Raw genomic sequence first — 26,676 nt, 5'->3', positions numbered from 1 at the left:
TCTGTCTAAAGTGTTTTATATCCAGTCATCTCAAGTTTGAAAGTTATTGGATATTATTATTACTACTGTTACTGTTAAATTTGATTTTAAGGCACAAACACTAAGGCCTATAAGCAAGTGCACATTAGCATTTGCTGCTTTATTTACCTCACAGCATTCGTCTGGAGTCTAAAAGCCTTTCATACTTCCAAGTCTTAAGTGTGAGAGCGAGTAAAAACAGATTGCTTCTACGCTAATGAGTCTGTATTAAGATCCTCCAAGGGGACCAGAGGGGTTAATTTAATGCAAATGGTATTTAATACTTGCATTCAGTCAGGCATCTAATTTAAGGCTCTCCCTCACGCCTCTCCACTGGGGTGCAGAAACAACCATGCCTGAAGGTTTGGGTTAATTATTGTAATATTAAATGTGCGTGTGTTTTTAACTGCCCCTCCCTTCACAGGACTTGCGATATTTTAAGTCAGATAAGACATCACGAGGGATTCTTCAGGAGGGCTGGAGGGACACCCAGGATCCCATCATGTGCTCGTACAAACTGGTCACCGTCAAGTTTGAGGTGTGGGGTCTGCAGACACGTGTGGAGCAGTTCGTACACAAGGTGAGAGGTCGCTTGTGGGGTTAATGCTAATGATATTTCACTTTGGTCATACATTCATTTCAACCTTTGGTTTAAGTTGCAGAAATAAATCTTTACTTCTGATATACACTGCCTATAAAAGTATTCACCCCCCTTGGATGTTTCACCCTTTTTTTGCTTTTACACATGGAATCATGGTCAATATAATTTGGCTTTTTTTACCAAGAATTTGCAAAAAAGAAAAAACGTTTTTAATATCAAAGTGAAAACAGATTTAAACAAAATAACGGCAATTAATTAATTGACGTTATTTTGTTTTCAAATTGATATTAAAGATGTTTTTCTTTGCAAATTCTTGTCAAAAAAGCCAAATTATATTGACCATGATTTCAAGTGTAAAAGGAAAAAACAAAAGGGTGAAACATCCAAGGGGGGTGAATACTTTTTATATGCATTTTAATGATCATGTAATGATTATTATAACGATATAATGTAAAATATGCAATTCTCTATTGTGTTTATTTAATGAAGTGATAAAAAGAAGTTGCACAAGTAACTTTCTTCCTGTCATTGTGTTGTGTTACAGGTGGTTCGGGATGTGCTGCTGCTGGGACACAGACAGGCATTTGCCTGGGTGGATGAGTGGATTGGTAGGTCTATCAGCCCTTTTCTACAGTAAACACTAATTTACATTCATTGGCACATTTCAACTTTCGTGCCATCAGCTATTTACCCTTACCAAGTCATCATGAATGCATTGCCTACACAGTAAGATTCATTTTTTTGATACAAATTCATAGACTAGTGGACTGCCCGTTTGGACAGGACCGTTTTTGGCCCTTGGAAGTGCTGCTTGCACCGATCTCAAGAACCGCAGATCAAAAACCCTGTATCCAATAAACATCCATGGATCCTCAGCAATACACATTACATACCAAGTTTGAAGTTAATGGGATGATTGGATAATATGGAAGAAAGTCATACATACATACATACATACATACATACATACATACATACATACATACATACGCAGAAAGACTGACAGACAGAATTTCCCTCCTTTGTAGTGAGGTGATGCTACTATAGCACCACCTATTGGCCAAATGGCTCCACATGGTCCATGGTCACTGGATATCGACTCGTCCACCAAATATGGTTTCAAATATACCCCACAAGTATTAAGTACGATGGATGAACACACATACAGATTCCTTGTTTAATAATTAAATGAAAGCAATCTCTTATATTTGTTTTTGTGAACATCTGCATATGTGAACATAAATAGTTTATAAGACTTTTATGTACTTTTATGTTTTGTATCTTAGATTTACAGCCCTTCTTAAAGTGTAATGTTACTACTATTATTTGAAATGTTTGCACTGTTGTGTAATATCTGTGTCTGTCAGTTTGCATGGAGAATCATTCCAACTGCATCTAACCCTGTCACTGCCAGCCCTGCTTGTTCTCCTACAGCATGGATACTCCTCTTGGTATCACCACTAATGGCAAACACTTGACTGCTGTGTCGTGTTTGTTTCAAATGACACCTGCACGATAAACTGCAGTCTTTCATGTTTCATGTTGGAAAAATTCATTTAAACATTTTATTGAGACTCCAGTAAACTGTTTTTACTTTATTTCATATTAAACCCAAATATAAAGTAACAAGAAAATAATACTTATTTATGCTTGTGAACTAAACTTGCAATTTCATGAAGGGAAAAAAAAAAAGAATGATGCTCTTACTGAAACATGAAAACTGCCTTTGTCTGTTTCTCTGAGAGTCTGGTTTCACAAGAGGCAGCTCTGTTTGCAGCCATAAGTGGCTGCAACACATTTACTCTCAGCTGTTGAGTTTTTTCCATAGCCGCAGGGCGTAAAGATAACAAGCCCATTATCTTTGCCGTGAAACATACTCCTCTCCCCTCCTCTCTATAACCACTAACCTTTATACCACAACTCCTTGGATGCTTGAAAACACTCCCTAAATCTTTGCACCTGTCAAATGATTTTACTCTGAGAATAGAGTGTTACTTCCTTGTGCTTCCAATGATCCAACCTCTTCTTTGGGTGTGGATTATTCAGGCTTTTCCTTAATCTTGAAACGTCCTTGACCTTCCTTTCTCCTTCCTGGTGTGGCTCGGATTTGTCTGGCTGTCTCCTGTAAACTCTCCGGCTCGGGGGAAGCTAGCACTTTGACCTCTAAAGCTTTCACTTTCAAAAGCTCTAATCACAAAAAACACCATACTCACCAATGGAATGCACCTTTTCCACCTAACCCTCTCCTTCCCCGCTTGTTTGTCAACTCGAGCGCCATTTTAGAGGAGTAAACAGCATTTCGACCCTCGTTCCACCCCTCCCCCTCTTCCAGATATGACTTTGGATGACGTACGGGATTACGAGAGACAAATGCATGAGAAAACCAACATTAAAGTTTGGGATGAGCAGCAAGAGCATTCCACAACAAACCCATCTTCACTGGATGACATAGAGATCCATGACAAAGCAAGTGTATGTGTCCTTTTCATTGTTTCTTTACCTCATTGCCCCAGCTCTGTCTCATACTTGACCCGTTGGTGACTGTTGTCACAGCTGCATTTAACTGTCAACATACATCCACTCATTCTGTCCTACATTGAGTCAAACAATGCATACATTAACTGTCAAGAATAAGATAATTCAAGTCTGCCAAGATTCTTTAAAGATTTGAAAAGGTATCTAGTAAACATAAGGCAACACTAGAATAATTTCGGTAAATAAAACAAGACAAATGTATTTTTTTTCCAAATCATGCAACCTTTGCTCACTAATTGCAATTATTTTTAATAATTCACAACGTTGGAGGGAATTAATGTTTTTGCATCAATATTCGCATTTGTATTGATGAAATAGTTTAAAATGGTCGTGGTGATTTCTTTTGGTGTCTAGTAAAACTATGTCTACAAAACAAAGTCTGTAAAATACAACTTGTAGGCTGGACATTCCTGCAGCACCACGAAACTTAAATCAGAATGGAATTTTGACTTTTTAACCTTTTCCTCTCTACCCCTCCCAAATTTTCTTTTTAAGGGAAACCTGAAGTTTGAGATGCAGCTGTGCATTCTGTGTCAAGTATTTCTAGTCATAAATCTGCCATTTGTATTGCTCATGTGATTTTGATAAGATTTTGATTAATAGTGCAGCCCAAATGTGAGCGAACAAGAATATGTTCTTTTCAACCTTCTTCTGATAGTGTGTTTTTCTGGGTATGCCTGTGGCTCTAATGACTTGAAGTTATGGAAAGCTACAGTTTTAGCCTTTTGTTCTCTAAAAGTGTCTTTAACAGTAGAAAAAAAAATGTCTTCCAAGTTCTTCCTTTCATTGGTTTCAATTGATGTTTTTACAATCCAGACATGACAATGGATGAGGTGAGAGAGTTTGAGCGCGCCATCCAGGAGGCCACCAACCAGAAGATCGGGATTTTTCCACCATCGATCTCCATCAGCCAGACGCCCTTGTCCTCTTGTTCCCTCACCGGCCCTGCCAGCGCGCCCTCTACCCCCATGTGCACTGATGCACCCGAGTCCCTCTCTGTCCCCAAAGACCGACCCCGCAAAAAGTCTGCTCCAGAAACCCTGACCCTTCCTGACCCTGACCCAAGTGGTGTCCCCCAGGGCTCTAATGTGAGCCCACTACCAGTTTCAAACCATGTCCAATCATCCACACCTCTCTCCTCCAGCTCGGATATTGCTGAGATGGACGAGCAGTAGAGGGACCTTGGGATCTTCCCCACCCCGTGCTTTACTTATTCCCCCATTGTCTTAGTAGCCCAACCAGACTAGCCTAACCTCGAAACACCAGTGGCCAGACATTCAAGTTCTCTAGCCATATCCAATGATTTGCCATAATCCTGGACACACAGCGGTCACAATCACAATAGAAGTCTACATCAGTGTCACAGATACCATCCAGGCAGCTGTAGGCTTAGCCACCCTGATGTGGCTGACATCCTCTTCCTGTGAGTCTAGCCAGCCACACGTCTCATCTATTATAACAGCCACCTGTGATGTCTAATCAAAACAAATTACATCCGTAAATATTTTTTGTTGAGCAGCAGTTCTTTGTTATATGAATAAATTATTCTTACCTTAGTTATGTTTCTTTTAATCAGACGAGCTGATTGCTTTGAAGCCGTTGAACTATGAAGTAGTTGCCTTAGCACCACAGAGCCAGTGGTGTATATTAGTTTTCGAAAACGTGCGTAAATTAATGCCTGACAAATATTGTTATTTTTTCGGCTGTCTGTATTAAATTAGAAATTAAAATCAATGACACATCCTAGAGTAGCACAGTAGACCTAATATGTAAAAGTACAACACACCAGAAAGTCAAATATCTTCACAGCAGAACCACTTAGCACCTATTTTCTAAGCCGTCCAAACTGTCCTACGGATCAGATTGCACCCATCCTTTCTCCCCCAAACTCCCAATAATAAAACACATGCAAGATCAGTACAATCAGAGTTTACACCTCAGGTCTCCCCAACTCTACCTGGCTCACACTCCGAAAGCAGGGATATTACTGTACCTTTCTCTCCCTGCTTATTGCCAAACAGCCACATTTTATACCTCCACAGATATTACAATACAGCTACTATTGTATGTACATTACCAGTCTACTTAACCCTTGGAATGTTTACACAGCAGTAACCTTGGAGCGTTTGCATATTAGCAACGTAACGTTGTACCTTAAGCTGTTGTTATATCTGCACTTGCGGTTTTAGCATGACAGTTAAATGATTCTAAAATTAGATTTGTTGAAGTTTATTACTGCATATATCCTACTCAAGTTGACTGAGAGGTCAGTACAACAACAAAAAAAACTATGTAAATGTTGCCTGAAACTAATGCTGGACTTCTCATGTGACATAAACGTGATCCAATTTTATCCAATCAGCAAATCACTTTATTGTCATACATAGGAACAATGCCATTTTGGGGAGTTTTTAAGCATTGACTGATCTTTGTGCACAGTAGAGGTAATGACAACTCGAAGCTTAATTTGAGGACAAGGGCACATGCATCAAGCTGACTTGAGTATGTTCTTTGTTAGCTGCATCGTGTTTGCAAAAGTGCTGATACTTTTAACTTTGCCAGTGCTGGTTGATACTGAGCAAGTGCTTTGGTGAGTGCAGGAAATGATTTGGGAATGGGAACATCCTTTGCAGTGCCCCTTTATTTGTGCTGGGGCTGCTAGTTATCATCTAAAGCCCAAAAGGAGAAATAAATACAGACAGCAAGTTATTCTTTGAACCACCCTTTTCCACTTAATATTACTCAAAGAAAGGGTTTTTATATGCTGCATGGAACATATATACATATTATGTGAAGTATATATGTATATATTGTAAATGAATGGATCAGTACAGTATATTTGGTGATGCAACTGTATGAGAAAAAAAATGAATGCCAACTTTCGAAGCTCTGTACTAATTTTGTATAATAGAAAAAGCAGATTTTGAGTGAAACGTGAGCATGCACAGAGAATATAGGCCTACCAACTCTTTCAACTCAGTGCCTCTGCATGCAACTATTGTATCGTCACCTACATGTGAGTAAACCAAAATCTCTGATATTTCATCAATAGAAACACAGAATTTCATTGCATTTCTTTGCCTGATTTCCATCTCAAATGTTGCATTTAAACAAGAATTAAATTGGGCTGCAGCCCCGTAATACAGTCGCTGAACTACTAGATAATCAGATCAAACTGCATCATCAGACTCAAGTATCAGGGCTAACATCTTGTTATATTTTAGTAAATTAGTACATTTTGTACATTGTTTCCCTATTCATACCAGCTACTTCTAATTTTACAGCGCAAATGCATTTTGCACTTTCCAGTCTTTGACACCTTATTGGACAATGAAGAAATGTGTTACATAACAGTCTTGTTAGGTTTGTTGGACCAAAGTTCTATAATACAACATAGCGACTTTGGAGGGAGCAGTTTGAGGAGAGTCCTCAGTGGTCTTGCCATAAAATATTGTTAATATTATGTACAGTTTCTCACTTGCTTTTGTTAAAAAACAAAACAACTGTAGCTATTTATCTGTAACTGTAGCTTTTGTCTTTGCCTTTTGAGGATAAAATGTTATATACCAGTTACTGGCCCTCTGTATCGATCTATTATGTATCGATTATACATTCTCACAACTCTGGTCATGACCATCTCTCTTGTCAGGAACACAGAGATCCAGGGATATGTTTGATCTACCACGGGCTATTAAAGATAATGCAAAATAATATCCAATTGTTAATCTCTGCTCTGTTTAAAAGAGTAACATTAGGTATTGTAAATACTGTTGTTAATGACTGATATAGTAGGTTTCTTACATTGCATTTCTGATGTGACATGAATGTGCTCAAAGATTTCAGACAGACAGAAGGATATTCTTTAGTGTTGCGATAGGGATGACGTCTCCACAGACATGAATTAAAGGTTTGTTTTGATATGTCTTTATCTATGAAGTCATTGTCATCTAATTGATGATACTGAATTCCGTTACGTTTACTCTTCTCACTTGAGTATTAAGATTCCTCATTGTAGTGGTGCACTTTGACTCTCCAGTTGCTTTTGGTGACCTTGCAGGGCAAAATTATTTGTACACGTTGTAAAACAAAATGAAGCTTTTCTTTTTAGTGGGGTGGCTGCTTTGACGTTGACTTGCCATGGTAATTGAGAGGTGATTGGCTTTTCTGTTGTTTTTTTTTTTTTTTAGTAAACCTGCTGTACTTTGAATTTGTGGTTGCTGTATTATTTGAAGGAAAATCTAAATTAGTTTCACATTCTTTCTTCGGAAAAAAGGACCAAGCTTTTCGCTCCTCCTCCCCTCCCCCTTATGCAGATGGCATTCGGCCAGGCTGTTGTGCTGTTTCCTGATAACTGGGACCTGTCTCAGCAACCAGGATCACTGAGTAAGCTGTACTTCACTCCGTGTTGGAGATCAGGTGTGGCTTTTGGCTCATCCAGCTTTCTACATTAATCCTGCTGTATGTAACAGGGCCCAGAAGTGCCATTCGTGTTCGGCTGCTGGAAGTCGCTCTTAGTTCTTCCACTTTATCTATTATTGTATTTGTTATATTTTTACTTCCCTTTGAGGTTAATTTAGCTCTTTGTTGTAATTATTGTTTTACTTTTTCTGAAATCGACAAATAAACTTTACTAGCTATTGCAACATTGTTGTTATTCTTAATGTTCACCACACATGTTTCACATAAGCCCATATTATTGTTTTATCCATGAAAACCACACTGTGCAGCTGAAAATCTTATACTTGTCCTCTTTACCACCAGCTGATGGGGATCCTGACTCAGCATGCATCTGGTTCAACCATTATAGTTGGGTCATAAACCTCAATTCCGTGACCATTCTCTGGCTAATATGTTTTGACAACTGATTTGACTTCTATACACCCTTTATAAAAAATGTAGCCCCCATGTCCCTCGCAAAAATGTCGGCATTTTTTGCTAGAGGGCCAAATCCAAAATGGCCGCCGGCATCATCTTGAAAAAGTATTTTAAAAGTATTATTTTTACCAGAGCACCTACAGTTATGTATGGATACACTTTTTGTGGCAAATTGACCATGAGGATTGTGATTCTGACATCATTTTGAGATTTAGGCATCATCTTGGCTTTGAAATCCAAGATGGCCGCGATCTGGTAGAGCGAGAACATAATTTCTAATATACAAATTTACTTTATTTATGCTCACGATCATAGAAGCTAGTTGTCGAGAGCTGGAAAAAGGACCAATTCAGTATGTTTGCAACTACATCTGTAGCCTACAAAGGTATGCACAATCACCTGAACCAGAGAAATGCTGTTAACCACTGCTGGCTCCACTGCATACAGCGGAAAGACAGATATTAGTGAGTGAGAGTGAGAATGCTAATGAGCAAAGTACAGCTAGTCAACTATCGCTAAATGTCTTACAAATCCTGGACTATCCTGACACTCGTGGAACTTAAGTAGCAAGCTAGCCAACATAGCTATCACAATAACATTGTAAAGAAGCCAAAGAGCACTTATTACTAGCATCGAACTACAAGAGTGTTAATAACAAACTTGCTAACATTGCTAACGAGAGGTCTTGCTAGCACTAAACCTAGCAAAACCTGTTGTAACTTGCTTACTTTTTTCATGACAAACTAGCAAGTGAATAACTTCCCTAGCACTGACAAGGTAAAATTGTTCCATAGTGTCACATTAAGACATTATTTTGATTCCAAAGACTAAAATGGCCACCATCCGGGAGAGCAAAAATGTACAGGTACATCTAAAAAAAATTGAATATCGTGGAAACATCATATATCGTGGAAACAATCAAGTGAATGAAACATTAGCCTGGCTCTGCCCTACTACATACTTCCGCTCAATTTTCATTTCCCCCTTCAGTATGTTGTCTGTGTCTGTGGTATATTCACAGGTTTTCTTCGGCCAAAAATTTGCAGATCCAATCAGTGAACAGGTGGAGTAGCTTAGAACGATGTTAGCGTTCGCTAAAATAAGAACGATGTTAGCGATTGGTTATGGCAGATCCAGAGTGGCTCTGCCCTCCTACGTACTTCCGCTCAATTTTCATTTCCCCCTTCAGTACGTTGTCTGTGTCTGTGGTATATTCACAGGTTTTCTTCGGCCAAAACTTGCAGATCCAATCAGTGAACAGAGGGAGTAGCTAAGAACGATGTTAGCATTGGCTAAAATAAAAACAATGTTAGCGATTGGTTATGGCAGATCCAGAGTGGCTCTGGGCAGATCCAATAGTGTTAAACTTCAACAGAGTACCCGCATTCAAGGAAGTTAACGCTTGGCAATGGAAAGTGGCCGGACTCTCTGTACATTATGAAATGTACTAGAGTTTGGTAGGACCAGGTAACTGAAACATGCCACTGAATGTGTAATGGTTATAGAATGTATGAAGGTGTCATTTCATGAATTACGTTTTAAAAATGTTTTATATAATATTTCATTTTTAAATACATAATATTGTATTATAAATTAATACAATAAATAATAAAGTACATTTTATTTATATATTTTAAATAAACAGCAATTTCACAAGGTCGTCTTATAATGTAATTTGTTTGACTAAATTCTCGAAGGTTCTTTTAAACCCCACCCATTACAATCATATCATCACTCACTTCATTCTCACTCTCGCTTATTAATTTCTGTTCTGACGGCAAAGTGAATTGACAATTGCAAACATGCCAGGCATTCCATGTGTTCTTCTGTGTGGCAGGCTTTGTGATAAAGACACTGATTCAATTATCTCAATGGAGAGGTGGGCAAATCTAAAGAAAAAGGCCCTGCTATGGAAGGGTCTAGACAAGTATGGAGATGTCTACACAACTGTCGATTGGGATAAAGGTCCCATTGGACAATGTGTTCATAATGCATGTATGTTGACATTTTCAAACGCCAAAAAGCTGGAGCAAGCCAACAAAAGACAGAGAAAAGAAGACTTTGACGAAAGCCAACGTCAGTCTTCATCTATGTCTGATGTTTGTTCCCCACCTGTGGCTCCAGCTTCCAATCGTCTGAGATCAAGCCTAGGGCCGATCCATGACAAAACTAAATGTGTCTGGTGCTGTGCTCCAGAGTCAAAGAAGCACCCAGAATCAAAACTCAGAGTCTAGAGTCTAGTGAGGCAGAATGCTCTGATTCGGACTAATCTTCTTCTAAACTTTACATTTTTCCCCTCCCAGCTGTTGGCCATCTTGGGTTTTGGGGTCAGAACAATGTCTTAATGTCAAAATTATGTCAAAATCACAATCCTTATGGTCAATTTACCACAAAAAGTATCTTCATGCATCATTCTAGGTGCTCTGGTTAAAAAATAAATTTGTGTATTAGAAATTATGATTTTTCCTCTACCAGATGGCAGCCATCTTGGATTTCAGGGCCAAGATGATGTCTAAATCTCAAAATGATGTCAGAATCACAATCCTCATGGTCAATTTGCCACAAAAAGTGTATTCATACATAACTGTTGGTGCTCTGATGAAAACAATGCTTTTTAAATACTTTTTTAAGATGATGCCGGCGGCCATTTTGGATTTGGCCCTCTAGCAAAAAATGCCGACATTTTTGCGAGGGACATGGGGGCTAAATTTTTTATAAAGGGTGTATAGAAGTCAAATCAGTCGTCAAAACATATTAGCCAGAGAATGGTCACGGAATTGAGGTTTATGACCCAACTATTATGAGAAGAACACTATTTAAATCAAAGACTATTGATGCTTTTCTGAATGCCTTTTTGTTTTCAGTTGGATGTTTCTGTGGATAAAGTTTCATACTGAAGTGTAAAATCATACAATCAGTCAATAGTGGAAGAAGTACAAAGATAATTTACTTATAAACAAAGACTACTAAGACAACTCAGAGATTACTTAGGGTAATTCCATACAAGGAAAAAAATATTACCATTTGTTTCTTCAATATCCAAAGGAGAGAAACTTTACCACTGATCCAGATACAGTGTGATAGGTTCAAAGTGCGCCCTCCAGTGGATGTTGTGTCAGCTGCAGCTGTAATTACTGGGGGAGTTGTAATTCAAGAAGTATTTGTAGTACCAGGAGTAGTTGTAGTAACATATCATGGAGAAATTGAAAAATGAAAAATTACATGTTTAACTCAAATGAATTGATTTTGTTGAAATAACCAGTCCGCCCATCACTACATATCATAACACGTGTATGAATTAAAGAAAGTAAATTTGAAGGCAAAAGGGTAAGGGACAACAATTTTCAGATTTTTGTTGGGGTAATGTGATCAGTCTAAATTCCACAATGGGTTGCTGGAAACAGATACGCAGTTGTCAAGCACACAGAGGTTACTGACAGACCAGGTCTAACACTGCACTGCAATCTGAATGCTGACAGGCTGCTATGAGTTAAAATATTGCCATCAAAGTAAATTATAGATGAAGAAATCTACATACCATTGTAAACCAAGAAGTTTAAATAATTCTGAATATTAGACGTTAGTTAACATTGCTTCCTTCTCTTTACATTGAATATCCCCTTAGTACAAACATGTTTCTCAAATGTCCCACCAAGATATACATGATAAGAAATCAGACTATATATTAAGGCTCTACATATACTCCCCATTTAAAAAAAAAAATATTTTTGTGAAGTTTAATATGGCATCTAGTTATTACTGATAGCTTTACTGTGTTTAGTCTTTTTTTGTGCAGTGAAAATTGAATTCAAATACACCTGATGAAAAAATGAAAGCTATCAAAGACTTTCCGAGGAACCCTTGATTTATGTACTAAAATCCCACATTCACAGAGTAATTTCCATTTATCCCTTTTACTTCCAAAGGAGAGAAACTGCAACACCGATCCAGAGACAGTGTGACATGCTCAAAGTGTGCCCTCCAGAGGTGGTGGAGTTGGTTGTGGTAACTGCAGCTGTAGTCACAGGGGCAGCTGTGGTAAGAGCTCTAGCTTGTCCTGTACATGTCCCCACATTTCCTACTTTGTCCACAGCAGTCAGCTCGACATCCTGTGAACAGCAGGAGGCGCTGTAGGAAGCCACTGTAATGTTCTCACCCCCTGCCCCAATCACTGTGCTTGTATTGAGTGTACCATTGCCTTTGCGGATGGTGACGCTCTCGATGCCAGTTCCATTCGTGCCGTCAGTGAGATTAGCGATGAACTGCCACTGGGAGGAAGAACAGAGCGAAGAAGAGGACGGACAGCTGGTGGATGAACTGGCACCCTGGCATGTTGGACGGGTGATGTCTACCACCTGGAGACACAGAAACACGAGGTGGGAGAGATGAAAAAATAAGGCAGCAATGGGGCAGAACAAAAATCAGTTAGAAAAACAGAAGGAATCAGAGTAAAAAACTAACTGAATGGTATTTTAACATGCCAATTTGTATGCTTGTATCACCAAATAAACCATTATATCACTTAACTGCTCCACTAAGGTGTCGGCCATCTTGAAAAACGGCCGCCATCTTGGAATTTCAAGTAACTGTGGGTGGCTTATTGTCAAGTGACCAACAGAGCCTGCTCATGCCAATTTGTATGCTTGTATCACCAAATAAACCATTATATCACTTAACTGCTTCACTAAGGTGTCGACCATCTTGAAAAATGGCCGCCATCTTAAAATTTCAAATGTCTCGGACAATTTTCTTGTTAAGTGACCCATGGAGAGTGTTCATGCCAATTTTCACGCTTGTATCATAAACTGAACGATTATATCACTTAGCCACTCCACTATAATGACAAACCTAAACACATTAAACATACTGTCACCAAAAAGCATCAATAACACCATCAAATCAAAGGAAATAAATGGCCAAAACAGAAATGTCATTATTCCAGAATCATGGGGATCATAGGGAACCAGGCATCTCTCCTCTGCTCTCATTTTACTTTTGGCATTATGGGAGTGTAAGAAAATATTGATTCATTTGAGTTTTGGCATATTAAGTACTGTATTGGTTCTCAAAACCACTGTGTTGATCTTTAATTAATAGCTTACTAGTTGGGTCATAAACCTCAATTCCATGACCATTCTCTGGCTAATATGTTTTGACGACTGATTTGACTTCTATACACCCTTTATAAAAAATTTAGCCCCCATGTCCCTCGCAAAAATGTCGGCATTTTTTGCTAGAGGGCCAAATCCAAAATGGCCGCCGGCATCATCTTGAAAAAGTATTTTAAAAGTATTATTTTTACCAGAGCACCTACAGTTATGTATGAATACACTTTTTGTGGGAAATTGACCATGAGGATTGTGATTCTGACATCATTTTGAGATTTAGGCATCATCTTGGCTTTGAAATCCAAGATGGCTGCCATCTGGTAGAGCGAGAACATCATTTCTAATATACAAATTTACTTTTTAATCAGAGCACCTAGAATAATGCATGAAGACACTATTTTTGGTAAAATTGACCATAAGAATTGTAATTCTGATATTAAAGCCCCACCATGGAGGAATTGGTATGCTCACGATCATAGAAGCTAGTTGTCGAGAGCTGGAAAAAGGACCAATTCAGTATGTTTGCAACTACATCTGTAGCATACAAAGGTATGCACCATCACATGAACCAGAGAAATGCTGTTAACCACTGCGGGCTCCACTGCATACAGCGGAAAGACAGATATTAGTGAGTGAGAGTGAGAATGCTAATGAGCAAAGTACAGCTAGTCAACTATCGCTAAATGTCTTACAAATCCTGGACAATCCTGACACTCGTGGAACTTAAGTAGCAAGCTAGCCAACATAGCTATCACAATAACATTGTAAAGAAGCCAAAGAGCACTTATTACTAGCTTCGAACTACAAGAGTGTTAATAACAAACTTGCTAACATTGCTAACGAGAGGTCTTGCTAGCACTAAACCTAGCAAAACCTGTTGTAACTTGCTTACTTTTTTCATGACAAACTAGCAAGTGAATAACTTCCCTAGCACTGACAAGGTACAGAGTGGCTCTGCCCTCCTACGTACTTCCTCTCAATTTTCATTTCCCCCTTCAGTACGTTGTCTGTGTCTGTGGTATATTCACAGGTTTTCTTCGGCCAAAAATTTGCAGATCCAATCAGTGAACAGGGGGAGTAGCTAAGAACGATGTTAGCATTCGCTAAAATAAGAACGATGTTAGCGATTGGTTATGGCAGATCCAGAGTGGCTCTGGGCAGATCCAATAGTTTTAAACTTCAACAGAGTACCCGCATTCAAGGAAGTTAACGCTTGGCAATGGAAAGTGGCCGGACTCTCTGTACATTATGAAATATGTACAAGAGTTTGGTAGGACCAGGCTACTGAAACATGCCACTGAATGTGTAATGGTTATAGAATGTATGAAGGTGTCATTTCATGAATTACGTTTTAAAAATGTTTTATGTAATATTTCATTTTTAAATACATAATATTGTATTATAAATTAATACAATAAATAATAAAGTACATTTTATTTATATATTTTAAATAAACAGCAATTTCACAAGGTCGTCTTATAATGTAATTTGTTTGACTAAATTCTCGAAGGTTCTTTTAAACCCCACCCACTACAATCATATCATCACTCACTTTATTCTCACTCTCACTTATTCATTTCTGTTCTGACGGCAAAGTGAATTGACAATTGCAAACATGCCAGGCATTCCATGTGTTCTTCTGTGTGGCAGGCTTTGTGATAAAGACACTGATTCAATTATCTCAATGGAGAGGTGGGCAAATCTAAAGAAAAAGGCCCTGCTATGGAAGGGTCTAGACAAGTATGGAGATGTCTACACAACTGTTGATTGGGATAAAGGTCCCATTGGACAATGTGTTCATAATGCATGTATGTTGACATTTTCAAACGCCAAAAAGCTGGAGCAAGCCAACAAAAGACAGAGAAAAGAAGACTTTGACGAAAGCCAACGTCAGTCTTCATCTATGTCTGATGTTTGTTCCCCACCTGTGGCTCCAGCTTCCAAACGTCTGAGATCAAGCCTAGGGCCGATCCATGACAAAACTAAATGTGTCTGGTGCTGTGCTCCAGAGTCAAAGAAGCACCCAGAATCAAAACTCAGAGTTTAGAGTCTAGTGAGGCAGAATGCTCTGATTCGGACTAATCTTCTTCTAAACTTTACATTTTTCCCCTCCCAGCTGTTGGCCATCTTGGGTTTTGGGGTCAGAACAATGTCTTAATGTCAAAATTATGTCAAAATCACAATCCTTATGGTCAATTTACCACAAAAAGTATCTTCATGCATCATTCTAGGTGCTCTGGTTAAAAAATAAATTTGTGTATTAGAAATTATGATTTTTCCTCTACCAGATGGCAGCCATCTTGGATTTCAGGGCCAAGATGATGTCTAAATCTCAAAATGATGTCAGAATCACAATCCTCATGGTCAATTTGCCACAAAAAGTGTATTCATACATAACTGTTGGTGCTCTGATGAAAACAATGCTTTTTAAATACTTTTTTAAGATGATGCCGGCGGCCATTTTGGATTTGGCCCTCTAGCAAAAAATGCCGACATTTTTGCGAGGGACATGGGGGCTAAATTTTTTATAAAGGGTGTATAGAAGTCAAATCAGTCGTCAAAACATATTAGCCAGAGAATGGTCACGGAATTGAGGTTTATGACCCAACTATACATGCAACAATTTGTATCTGATTGCAACAGATTGCACCAAATGTTGATATTGGATGTTATAGGGTCTGTGATACATGCATACATACAGATCCTACTTTTCTGATTGCATTAAAGTCAACTTTTTGTGTACGAAGAGTTATAAAAAACAATATATTGTGATAAAAAAGGCAATATATTGATCGTAACCCCTGTAACAACATTAACATGTATCATATTGTCAACACATTCTTAATTACAAGTGACCTAACAGTGATGTATTTATGTTGGAAAATGTTGCATATAGCCTACAGTACTTTTTGCCATTAAAACTTTTCTCCAGTCCCTAATTTTTTTAACCGTACCACCACCTGCTCCCTTTTATTGCACACCAAACGACAGTACATGAGTTTTTCCCCCTACCTTGGCCGCTATAGACAGTCTGAGGAGAACATAGTTGCTGTCAGTGGCAGCAGCGTTTTCTGCGGCAATAGTAAGAGTCACATCTGTTCCTGAAGCAGCACTGTCTGGTACTGTCAAGGTCACGGTACCATTGGCTTTGCCTTCACTGCCAGCTTCTACGGAGATGGTGCTGGGTGAGGTCAAATCATAGCTGCGGTCATTGTTGGCTGATACTGTGAACGTCCCGGTTGCAGAGTCGTTAACAACTCCGTTGGTGGTTGTGGCGACTGTGAAAGGGATGGAGATGGAGGAGCCTGGCTCTATGCTGGTGGTGTTGGCTTGGGTCTGAAAAAGTGAGGTGAGTAATAAGAGAAATACAGTTATACATATCTTATTAATTAAATTATGGACATTTGCCTGTATAATGGTAGCCTTGAGTGCAAAGACGCACGGAAGAAGCTAGAAATTACAAGTAATATGATGAAAAACAAGGTCAGGCCTTATGCTCGGTCCTGTTTATGTTTATGTTTCCAGTTAACCAACAATGATATAAAAATATCTCAATATAAGAAGTGATTGTCGATGGCCGATGACAAAAGAAGGGTGAAGAGAATAAAACAAAGCATGCTAGCAGCTCTAAGTACACTTTTTTTTTTTTTTTTTTTCAAAAAAGTGATTGGGCTCACAGTGACAGAGATGCTGGAGGTCTTCATCTGTGTGGAGGCCTGTCTCTGGAAGCCGGTTGATGTTTTCCTGGAGGTGGAGCCGCTGTCCTCTCCTTTCAGGCGAACCACAAATTCCCCTGCAGGGACTCCAATGAAGGTCACCAGGAAGGAACCACTACCTACCGACTGCGAACAATAGAAATAAAGGTAAGAGAGTGAAATAGTCAGAATGACAACAGTTTGTAAAATGTATTACTCTTTGCCTGCAATCTCATTTATTGCATACAATATTATAAACGTCTACAGCAGGGATGGGCAACTTAAATGCTGGAGGGGGCCACAATTTTTCATGAACACTACCATAGGGCCACATATAGGACCATGCACTTAACCAGATATGATCAAACTGCTATTTTAAATTTGCTTACAGTGTAGTAACTTAACATATTTCATCCTCAAATGCATGTATAACAGTATAAATAGAAATACAAAAGATTTGAAGCAAATAAAAAATAACCACTTACTGTGGGGGTTTTTTCAGTGCAAGAACAGCAGACCAACATAAATTGCAAGAAGTAATTTTGTGCATTTTTACACTGCACTTTTAAGATTTCATGCTCAAACGCATGTAGTTGTACTGAGGGCTACTTCAAGTGATGGTGCGGGCCGTATCTGGCCCCCAGGCCTCCAGTTGCCCACCCCTGGTCTACAGTATACCACAACTAGTGAAATATTACTCTGTGGCAGCCATGTAATGTAAACTGATAAAACATATATTTTAGCTTAAACTCTTTATGGATTTAAGGATATTACAGTGTTGACGATATAAGGGATCAGCTGCCAGAGAGTATAGTTATATCAACTTCAATCAATGGTTACCTTTAAAGTAGAAAATGTAAAAGTATTCCAGTGTAAAATGTTAAGTTAAATATACACTTTAGCTACTGGGTATGGTCATTTAAGTTCATTAAGTGTGATGGTGACATGCCTGCAGTGACCCGTTGACCTCTGTTGGCCCTGAGCTGTCATACAGAGTGACCTCTGTGACCTTCACTGTGTCACTTCCTGTCACAGAGACCAAGAGGCTGGCATTACCACCTGGAAGTTGTGACAAGGGAGAAAGGGGAAACTAGATGAATATCACTGTGAAAGCTCTGAAGAAGATTGAGAGATTCTGCATGAGACACAATAGTGTTGATGAGTTGGAATATTGACAATTTTGGGGCTGTAAAAGACGATTTTGAAGGCAGATGATGAGTCTTGAGGGCAATGAAGAATAAAAAGACTAAATATTGCATTTGAACAAACTGTAATAATGAAGATGAGAATAATTATGAAAGTGTCTGACCTGAAAGAGGACGTCCCTCCTTCAGACTGAAGTCCCCATGGGCTCCTTCGTGAGCTTCCACAAGGTTAAAAATGAAGTTCACTGAACTTTGACCTGATATTCTCACACACACACACACACACACACACACACACACACACACAAAACAGATCATTAGATCAAAACAGGTTAATGGCAAAGACAATTGTACTAGACTAAGACCTGCTTAATAAAATCTTTTGAAAAATCTCATTTAACTGTCACTTGCTGTATGTGATCTCTATCTTATTACTGACCTGTGACCTTGACTGAGTAGGGGTCATTTGAGTTAACACTGATTTCCCATGATCCTGTTTGATTTTCAGCGTTGAGGCTTGAACGACGTAGGTTTCCTGCTGTGGTGGAGGATGCCAGAGGACCACTTGACTGACTGGAACTCTGAGATATACCTGGAACAGAGAGAAACATGTTAAGATATTTCACTAGTAGATTGAGGAGTAGAAGTCAGATGGCATCTGAAAATCAGACTTCATTTAAAGGACATTAGCAATAACCTGTGGGGCTGGTCAGACTGAAGGTGAGAGATGGTGTTCCTGTGACGTAGAGAGTCATGTTCCTTAGTGATCCATCCACAGTGAATGTAAAATTATCAGGCTTTCCAGGATTCTTCACTCTCTGAAACACTGTCACCTGAAAGATAAAAGGAGAAGAAACTACAAATACTGTACTGTACCATCTTCAGTCTGGTAGGATATTTACTTGTTAGCCTTCTTACCACAGCACTGGCTGTTGAATCCTCTATTACACTTGTAGCAATAGAGAGGTCTGACTTGGTGACCTCAATGGCCTGTCCTCCAGAGGCTTGGGCTAGGTCACGGTACAGCTGGGCATCTGCCTGGCTCATGGCACGTGATGACCCAGCTGATGACTGACCTGACCTGCGGCGCCGTCGACTGGCTAGGACATCTGTCAACATGAAATTTACCTAGAGCATAAAAAGATAAGAAAATCATGCTTTTAGATCTTATATTAGACCTGGATACATGTCCATACTTTTTTGAGGATATTCTATCATTTCTGTATGGATTGCACTGACATTTGTAGAGTAAATATGTCCAAGACTCGCCTCTTACCACTGACTTACTGCTTTCTATGAGAGCAGTGATGGTGCTTTTCAGATGAGCATCTTTAGCTGGAGCATCCGTGAAGACGAAGATCTCAGAGGAGGGTGGAGCAGCAGTCAGGGCAAGCTGTCAATTGTAGACAGGACAAGATTATTATTATTATTATTTTTAAAGTCAACGAAAAACAACATAACAAACCTTGTGTTATAAATTCCCTTTGTGACCAGCAAATACACCCTATTAATCTGTCCTTAGAATCAGCATGTATTCAATAATGTGTGTGTACTGACCTGCTGCTAAGAAAGATAAAGAAGAAAAAGTCAAAACGGTGTCCTTATTCCCTAACCGGAGTACGCTCACGGGTGAAGAGTCCCAGCACAACAGTTTCCCCCCTATAGTTCTTTAATACCTTGACCTAAGTTTGGACATCTCAAAAACAAACTGGAAAAAATGGTCAGGCTGTGCTGTAAGATAACTGGTGTTTGCCTTAAAAATCTTGAGCAGATATACAAAGAAAGGCTCATTTTCAAGGCTGCTTCTCTCCGTCTCTCTTCCCCTCTATCCTCCCTCCCTCTATCTATCCTCCCTTCAACCTCTATCTTCTCTTTTCTACTCTGTTCATCTGCCCTGTGCAATGACATCTATTGCACGTCTGTCCTTCCTGGGAGATGGATCCCTCCTCTGTCGCTCTCCCTGAGGTTTCTTCTTCTTTTTCCCTGTTAAAAGGGTTTTTGATGAGTTTTTCCCTGGCCGCTGTGAGGGTCTAAGGACAGAGGGTGTCGTACCATGTACAGTCTGTAAAGCCCTTTGAGGCAAATCTGTGAATTGTGCTTTTGGGCTATATAAATAAAATTGACTTGACTTGACTAAGGCTCGGACCATTGTTTTTGACTCTTCACCTCTTGCATGTCAAGTTCCAGCTGTTTCCTTCAGAGCGAAGGCTTAGTCTCCCTAAATGCTGCACCAATACAGGTTCTCCTTTGTCCCATCTGCTATTGCTGCTATTGCTATTGCAATGATGTCACGACATTATGCCGTGCAATGAGCAATATTTGGATACACTTGTGTGTATTTGTATTTTTCCTTTACAGACTACTGTCTGTAAACCAAATTGCCCCTTGGGGACATAAAGTTTTACCTTACCTTACCTTACCTTGATTAAAGTATAGCTGGACAATAATTCATTTTGATCAGTGAATGATATTGTTTTGTTGGTCTGCACAACTTTGTTATATACTAATGATGCCAAGAAAACAACAGAGGAAAATATTTTTGTCAACACCTGCAGTCCAGACAAGCACAACTCTGGGATGTCTCCTCCTCCACTTGCAGACAGCTTGTTGATGTTGTCTTTGAAGACGTCTGCATTGGTTGTCAAAATCAGAGGACCAAAACCTGGAAACAGAATATAAACAGTTAAAACTTACTCACTTTATCATACATTTTACTATGACAACTGTTGCCAAAGTAGACACAGGACGTATACAACAGTAGAAAAACTTTTTCCTAATTGTCACAGTGGCACTACACATAGTTTAATTGTAAGATGTGACAGGTATAGCTGATGCTACTGAATTCTACCCAAACATTAACAGTCTTCTCTCATAAACTACAAACATGTCTGTACCTGGGTCATTGAAAGGTACCAATATGTAGGCAGAGGGCTCCTGCTGGGTTCCCCTCTTACTGTCAATGATTTCAAAGGAAACTCGCTTAGCCTCGGCTATGTCATCACTCATACTGCCAGTGGTGTCGATGACAAAACACAGCACAGTGGATTGGGAGAGGCCCATCAATCTGCAGGAACATTGCAGAGACAAAACATAATTACCATTTCGAGCTGATCATGGGTACTTCATCTGGGAGTGATCAAAGATTATTTGACCTTGTGCATAAAGTTTTTAGATTAGGCATGTTTTTATGATTTGCAACAAAATCATCCACAAAGACATCCAGCTGTCCTGGGTAAAGCTAATCTACGGTCGTGGAAAAAATATTAGACCATCCTTGTTTTCTTCAGTTTCTTGTTCTTCATTTTAATGTCTGGTACAACTAAAGGTACATTTGTTTGGACAAATATAATGATAAACAACAAAAATAGCTCATAAAAGTTTAATATAAGAGGTGATACCTAGACATTTTCCATGGTTTTCTTGATAACGATTTTATTACCAAGAAAACCATGGAAAATTTCTAGATATCAGCTCTTAAATTAAACTCTATCTCGCTATTTTTGTTGTGATCATTATATTTGTCCAAACAAATGTACCTTTAGTTGTACCAGGCATTAAAATAAACAAGAAATTGAAGAAAACAGTGGTCTAATATTTTTTCCATGACTGTATATTTGTTTGCATATTTTGTGGGGGGTCTCCATCCACCCTACATTCACCCAACAGTGGCAGTGGCTCAAGTGTGAGTGGCTCCTACCGTAGGAAGTTCTTGTCTCCGACAGCTACTCTGACGTCTTCCAGTAGCTCAATTGTGGCATTCACAGCCAGATCAGCTGCTTTGTGGTGAAGTGAACCATGACTGGACCCAACGTCGTCTTTACTGATGCCCCCAACTGGGTCCTGCCTGCTTGTCCGGTCGAATGCGCCACCGTGGCTGCATTTCCCTTAAAGCAGAGAGAATATGTTTATGTTACCGACATCTGTTCGCTAAATACTTAAAGTAGAACACAACAAAAATGGAGATGGTTCCTGAAAGTAACCTGCAGGTTTTGCGGAGGAGAAGATGTTGAAGTAGCCTGATGTGAGAAGCCCCTGCTGCAGCAGGTCAGGCAGAAGATTGTTGTCACAGTTTCCTCCTGTACAGTTTCTGCAGGTTGGAGTACTAAGATCTGCAGGAAATGCAACAAAAAAAGTTTAAACCTGGCATGGTTATTTCTTAATAAAATATATAAATTTTACAAGCACATTGTTTTACACATTACGTTCCTTAAAACTACAGAGAAATATGTAATTAACACTTCTGATTGTAGTCCACAATGTACAATATAATTACTCAGGAGTGTAACCTTTTGTACTAATGGTGTACCACCACAGTAAGCATCAATTAATTATGTAGGTGGTGCTAGGTAATTAGATGTGAAAATTTTTATAATTTCACTGTCTGTTTAATATTTTATTTTCCTTTATGTCCCATGTCTTGTCTTTCCTGTTTTATTTTGATCACTCAACCCTGTCTCAGTTTCAGGTTCTTGTCTGCCACGCCCCCTCCTCGTCTGTGATCCCTGATTGTATCTCCCACACCTGTTTCCCATCACTCCCCATTAGGCCTGTACATAACCCCCTTTGTGTCTTGTTGCCAGTTCATTGTTCTTGATAGTTCACTTATCAGCATTCTTCACAGTCAGAGTCTTGCTGTTGTTTTTTGATACCTTGCTCGTCTTTGGATTCTGCCTTTTTGCTTGTGGTTTTTGGATACCTCTGCCTGTTTGACTCCCTGCCTGTGTACCGACCTCACTTTTGAATAAATGCCTTTTGATTATTGGAATCAGATCTTAGTCGTGCATTTGAGTCCTCTTTTCTGTGCCACGTCCATTATCAAAGATTTGGAATGAGCAGGTAACAATTGAAGATCTCACAAAGGGCTTAAACTGTATTTTAACTAATGGGTATCTATTCTATTATTACAGGTGTAAGTTTCCCCTTGTTATATTAGGCTACAGGTAAACAGTGGGTTATGGGTATCGGTGATAAGTTAGGTTTAAAATTAAGAAATGCCTCTAGAATGTTGAATATGAACCAAAAATGTGAGGTAGTTTAGTTTGAAAAAACAAAGCATGTTCTGTGTGGTTACTAGGCTGTAGGTCAGTGCTGAGTATTGAGTCACATTGTACTTGTTTTCAGGTATGGATTTATATGTGTACACATGCATGCCATGGCAGGGTGGATGTTTGTTAACTGACAGATGACAGATAAACTGACAATGTGCCCAGTGTGATTTTTCAGTCAAGTGTATAAAGGCAGTGTGACCATGCAGCAGGACAAGAGCTGCTGCTGAAAGCACGCACTCTAACCATAGATGGCATTATCCTACCTGCCAGGTTCTCAAGAGGTTGGTCTGGTATGATCAGAGTGCTGTAAGGAGCTTTATTCCCCAGCTCCACCCAGTTACTGTGGCTGTAGAAATCCTTAATGTACAGAAAATGAAATATTTACATTATTGCTTTTCTTTTAATCCATAATGACACCAGTGAAAGTATGATAAATCCCACCTGTAGGGTGTGACAGACTCGTCCAAGAGTCCACCTCCCTGCGACAAAGTTCTCCAGCTTCACACTGGCCTTCACAGCAGACACACCTGCAAGCAACAGAATAGAAAACAGAGTTAGGTGCAAACAGAAGCTTCACTTTGCACTGCAAAATGGGAAATTATACTGTACTACACACTGACTTTTGCTACCCCTGGCACTGAGCAGAGGATATTTATTATCAGACGATTCACATGTATAGAAGCTACACATTTTCAAACTATTGCAGCACAATATATTCTCCCCACCAGCTGGCTAAATTGTTTTGTGCAGTTTGTGTATTTAGTGTAGATTTCCTAATTCAGCACCACTGAACGTTACTATTCCTAAAAGATATGACCAAAATCATGGAACAGTAACAGTACGTTGCCACTTGCTCATCTTTAACCAAATGTAAAAAAAGAAATGTGATCCCAAAAAAAAGAATCTCATAATTTGCTAATCCTTTGCAATATATATTCAACTAAAAGATAAATATTAAATATTCAAACTGAAACAATTTTGTTCTTGTAAATATATACATTTGAGATTATTTGAAATGAAAGAATTCTGTTTTTATTTGCGTTTCACACAGCATCCCAACTGTTTTGGAATCGGGGTTGTGGCTTTTGTGTGTATATATATATATATATATATAGTTATTTGGATGTGTTGTGTTTTGTGTGCACCTTGTGTGATGACATCCCGTCCTCCCTGGAAGGTCTCATCATCAAAGTGGTGCTCCTCACTCAGCGCAAAGACCACGTCCACTTTCGCGTTGCTGAAGTACATGTTGGCGATGGACGTTTGGAACATGACAGTAGAGAGGATAGAGCTACCTGAAGAGGAACAGGCCCTTTGGACCTTGTCAGCTGACAGGCTGTCATCAATCTGAAGACAAAGACATGGCGAATAACTGACTGCATGTTTCAAAAATCTATATTATTCAGCGTCTTATGTTCCAGCATCATACAGTTATTAAAGGACTAAATAGTATCTGTAGCAATAATAGAGGTCAATATCTTAATTGAAAAAATATCACTTGTTCTTGTTTTAAAACATATAATAGATATAGAACACAGATATGGAGTTTATCTGCTTCATCAGGGCTTTTTAACTCACAGTCAGGCTGAAGTCCCGTCCCTCAGAGGCCGCAATGTCTCTGCAGACCTCAGCTGTCTTCCTGAGGACCGCCCTTTCTGTAATTTCACGGTGAGTGGTGGAGTTCCCATCAAACGAGAAGAGTGGCTGGAAGCTGTGAATGAGGCCTATCAGGGAGAGGATCACTGCCAACAGCAACATGCCTGTCTGTCTTGCAGCCATGATGGAGGATGAACAGGAGGATGATGAATTTTAGGTGGATACTGTCCGAACTCTTTTCTTTCTGTCCGTGTTCAACTCTCCGTTGTCACGTTTTGATTTGGTGTTGCTGTTGCTCACACACAAAAAAAACCAAAACTGAATGGAAGCAGGTAGTCTATCTGTCCCACTGTGCAGTAATTCCACAACGGGTTGTTACAAACTGAAAAACAAGTTAAGTCACAAAGAGGTTACTGGCAGGACACCAGGTGTAACGAGGCAACAAGTGGCAAGTGAAAACACCTGAGGAAAACAGAGAAAAACAAACCAATACACAGAGCAGGAGGGAGAAAAAATAAGCTGGCTTTATTTTTCTTTACAACAAATACAGTACTAACAGAAAATAGATATCATTAGTGCTACACGAGCATTTATGAAAGAATGTGCTCCTGTTGTAGGATTTTAAATTCAGTTTAGTTTCAGGGCTGTAATGGACATGGTAAATATTGTTCAGTCACAGATGAAAATATTTTCTCAATTTCTATGTAATCCAAAAAAATTAAGAGAAAAAGTATCTCATGTCTTGCTCATTTTATTTAATGTACTGTATTCTTACTTTTTTACAGTTAAAAAAAAATGTCTTTAAAAGCATCTCTTACTATGTTAATATTTTTAAATCAATGTTTGACGTAATTTAAAAGACTAACATTTTATTTAAAAAAAAAAAAATCAATATTACTAGAGAAAGGATTGTGCAATAATCAATTCAATTTTAAGATAAAATTCACAATTAACAATTTAAATAAATTTTACACACTCTTACCTGTGTGGACTCTGCTCTTTAGCAGCCAGTCAGATACTGGCACCGCTTCACTCTTCCTATGTCAGTATTTTATGTTTACACTCAGGCAGATTATATTGTGTGTAGACCTGTGTGTTTCCTGTGTTATCTGAATGTGTGTGTGCGAGCGTGTGTGCTGAGAGACAGTGAGTGTGTGCCCTCATTCCTTCCTCTTATAGTTAGGTCCGTCTTGAGCAATTGAGCTGAAGAATGGTTTCACAAAAGAACTCCCACATACCCTGCATGCTTTTTCATTAATGCATGCATGAGGCATGTGTGAGGGATGGATCCCTCTGTCACGTAGCTAAACATTTAGTACTCTATGAGCAATTTGGTTCCAGTAAATAACTAGTTTAACATGTCTCTGCATTAGTTTCTGAGCTGGAGTCAGGGCATGTTTAGCCTAGCTTAGCATAAAGACTGGAAGCATGGGGAAAAGGTATCCTGGCTTCCTCCAGAACCCATGTGACAAGAGTTTTTCATGAACAAGAATATTAAGGTTTATATGCTGGAAGAGATGGCAATACTGTTTCCATCAAGGACACAGAATCACAACTCACTGACAGCTCAATCACATATACAGACATGGAAAAATTATTAGACCACTTTTTGTCTTCAATTTCTTTTCATTTTAATGCCTGGTACAACTAAAGGTTGTATGGTAACAACAAAAAATAGCTCATTTGAGTTTAATTTAAGAGCTGATATCTAGCCATTTTCCATGGTTTTCTTGATAATAACAACAATCATTATCAAGAAAACCATGGAAAATGGCTAGATATCAGCTCTTAAATTAAACTCTGATGAGCTATTTTTGTTGTCATCATTATTTGTCCAAACAAATGTACCTTTAGTTGTACCAGGCATTAAAATGAACAAGAAATTGAAGAAAAGAAGGGTGGTCTGATAATTTTTACCATGACTGTACACTGTGGTCAGCCTGTAAAGTGTATTAAAAACATTCCCAGACTGAAAGTGTTGGTGCAGAGCGTCTTCATAATAAGTCAGAGGAACAAAGGAATCCACCTGTTATAATGAAGTCTTCGTATAATGAG

The 26,676-nt window shown here is 39.0% G+C and overlaps 2 protein-coding genes across 3 annotated transcripts in view; one reads left to right on the top strand and one right to left on the bottom strand.

Annotated features, from left to right (window-relative positions):
- Nucleotides 1-7,797, top strand: part of LOC131974777 (cytoplasmic phosphatidylinositol transfer protein 1-like) — a 92,057-nt gene extending 84,260 nt beyond the window's left edge. Inside the window, exons 7-9 of the mRNA XM_059337234.1 lie at nucleotides 443-598; nucleotides 1,164-1,227; nucleotides 3,971-7,797. Of these exons, the coding sequence (XP_059193217.1) occupies nucleotides 443-598; nucleotides 1,164-1,227; nucleotides 3,971-4,329 (579 nt within the window). The 3' untranslated portion in view covers nucleotides 4,330-7,797. The remainder of the gene's footprint in view (nucleotides 1-442; nucleotides 599-1,163; nucleotides 1,228-3,970) is intronic.
- Nucleotides 7,798-10,951: 3,154 nt separating this feature from the next.
- vwa10.2 (von Willebrand factor A domain containing 10, tandem duplicate 2) lies at nucleotides 10,952-25,762 on the bottom strand. 2 transcript variants are annotated; one of them, XM_059337182.1, is made up of 18 exons: nucleotides 25,604-25,762; nucleotides 24,604-25,003; nucleotides 24,171-24,372; nucleotides 23,467-23,552; nucleotides 23,289-23,382; nucleotides 21,958-22,086; nucleotides 21,675-21,861; nucleotides 20,872-21,041; nucleotides 20,527-20,639; nucleotides 19,254-19,370; nucleotides 18,896-19,105; nucleotides 18,675-18,810; nucleotides 18,417-18,569; nucleotides 18,142-18,234; nucleotides 17,782-17,891; nucleotides 16,815-16,979; nucleotides 16,150-16,473; nucleotides 10,952-12,384 (listed from the first exon to the last, which is right to left on the bottom strand). In XM_059337182.1, the coding sequence occupies exons 2-18, from the start codon at nucleotides 24,802-24,804 to the stop codon at nucleotides 11,944-11,946; spliced, it is 2,931 nt and encodes a 976-aa protein (XP_059193165.1). In that variant the 5' UTR covers nucleotides 24,805-25,003; nucleotides 25,604-25,762; the 3' UTR covers nucleotides 10,952-11,943. The 2 variants fall into 2 exon arrangements, with proteins under 2 accessions (XP_059193165.1, XP_059193156.1); XM_059337173.1 differs by having other exon boundaries at nucleotides 24,604-25,083; nucleotides 25,604-25,723.
- Between the last annotated feature and the right edge of the window lie 914 nt (nucleotides 25,763-26,676).

Source organism: Centropristis striata, chromosome 1 (assembly GCF_030273125.1).
Source record: "Centropristis striata isolate RG_2023a ecotype Rhode Island chromosome 1, C.striata_1.0, whole genome shotgun sequence".
NCBI lineage: Eukaryota > Metazoa > Chordata > Actinopteri > Perciformes > Serranidae > Centropristis > Centropristis striata.
The sequence above is the reverse complement of the archived record's forward strand: the minus strand, read 5'-3'. Positions and strand labels throughout refer to the sequence as shown.

Bases quoted from the DNA above. Each gene is read 5' to 3' on its own strand.
- vwa10.2 (XM_059337182.1), bottom strand. From the start codon at position 24,804: ATGGCTGCAAGACAGACAGGCATGTTGCTGTTGGCAGTGATCCTCTCC. The intron at 19,106-19,253 runs GTAAGAGGCGAG...TTTATGCTCTAG, and splicing joins TAGAAAGCAGTAAGTCAGTG to GTAAATTTCATGTTGACAGA. The intron at 17,892-18,141 runs GTCAGACACTTT...CACAACTTCCAG, and splicing joins GGAGGGACGTCCTCTTTCAG to GTGGTAATGCCAGCCTCTTG.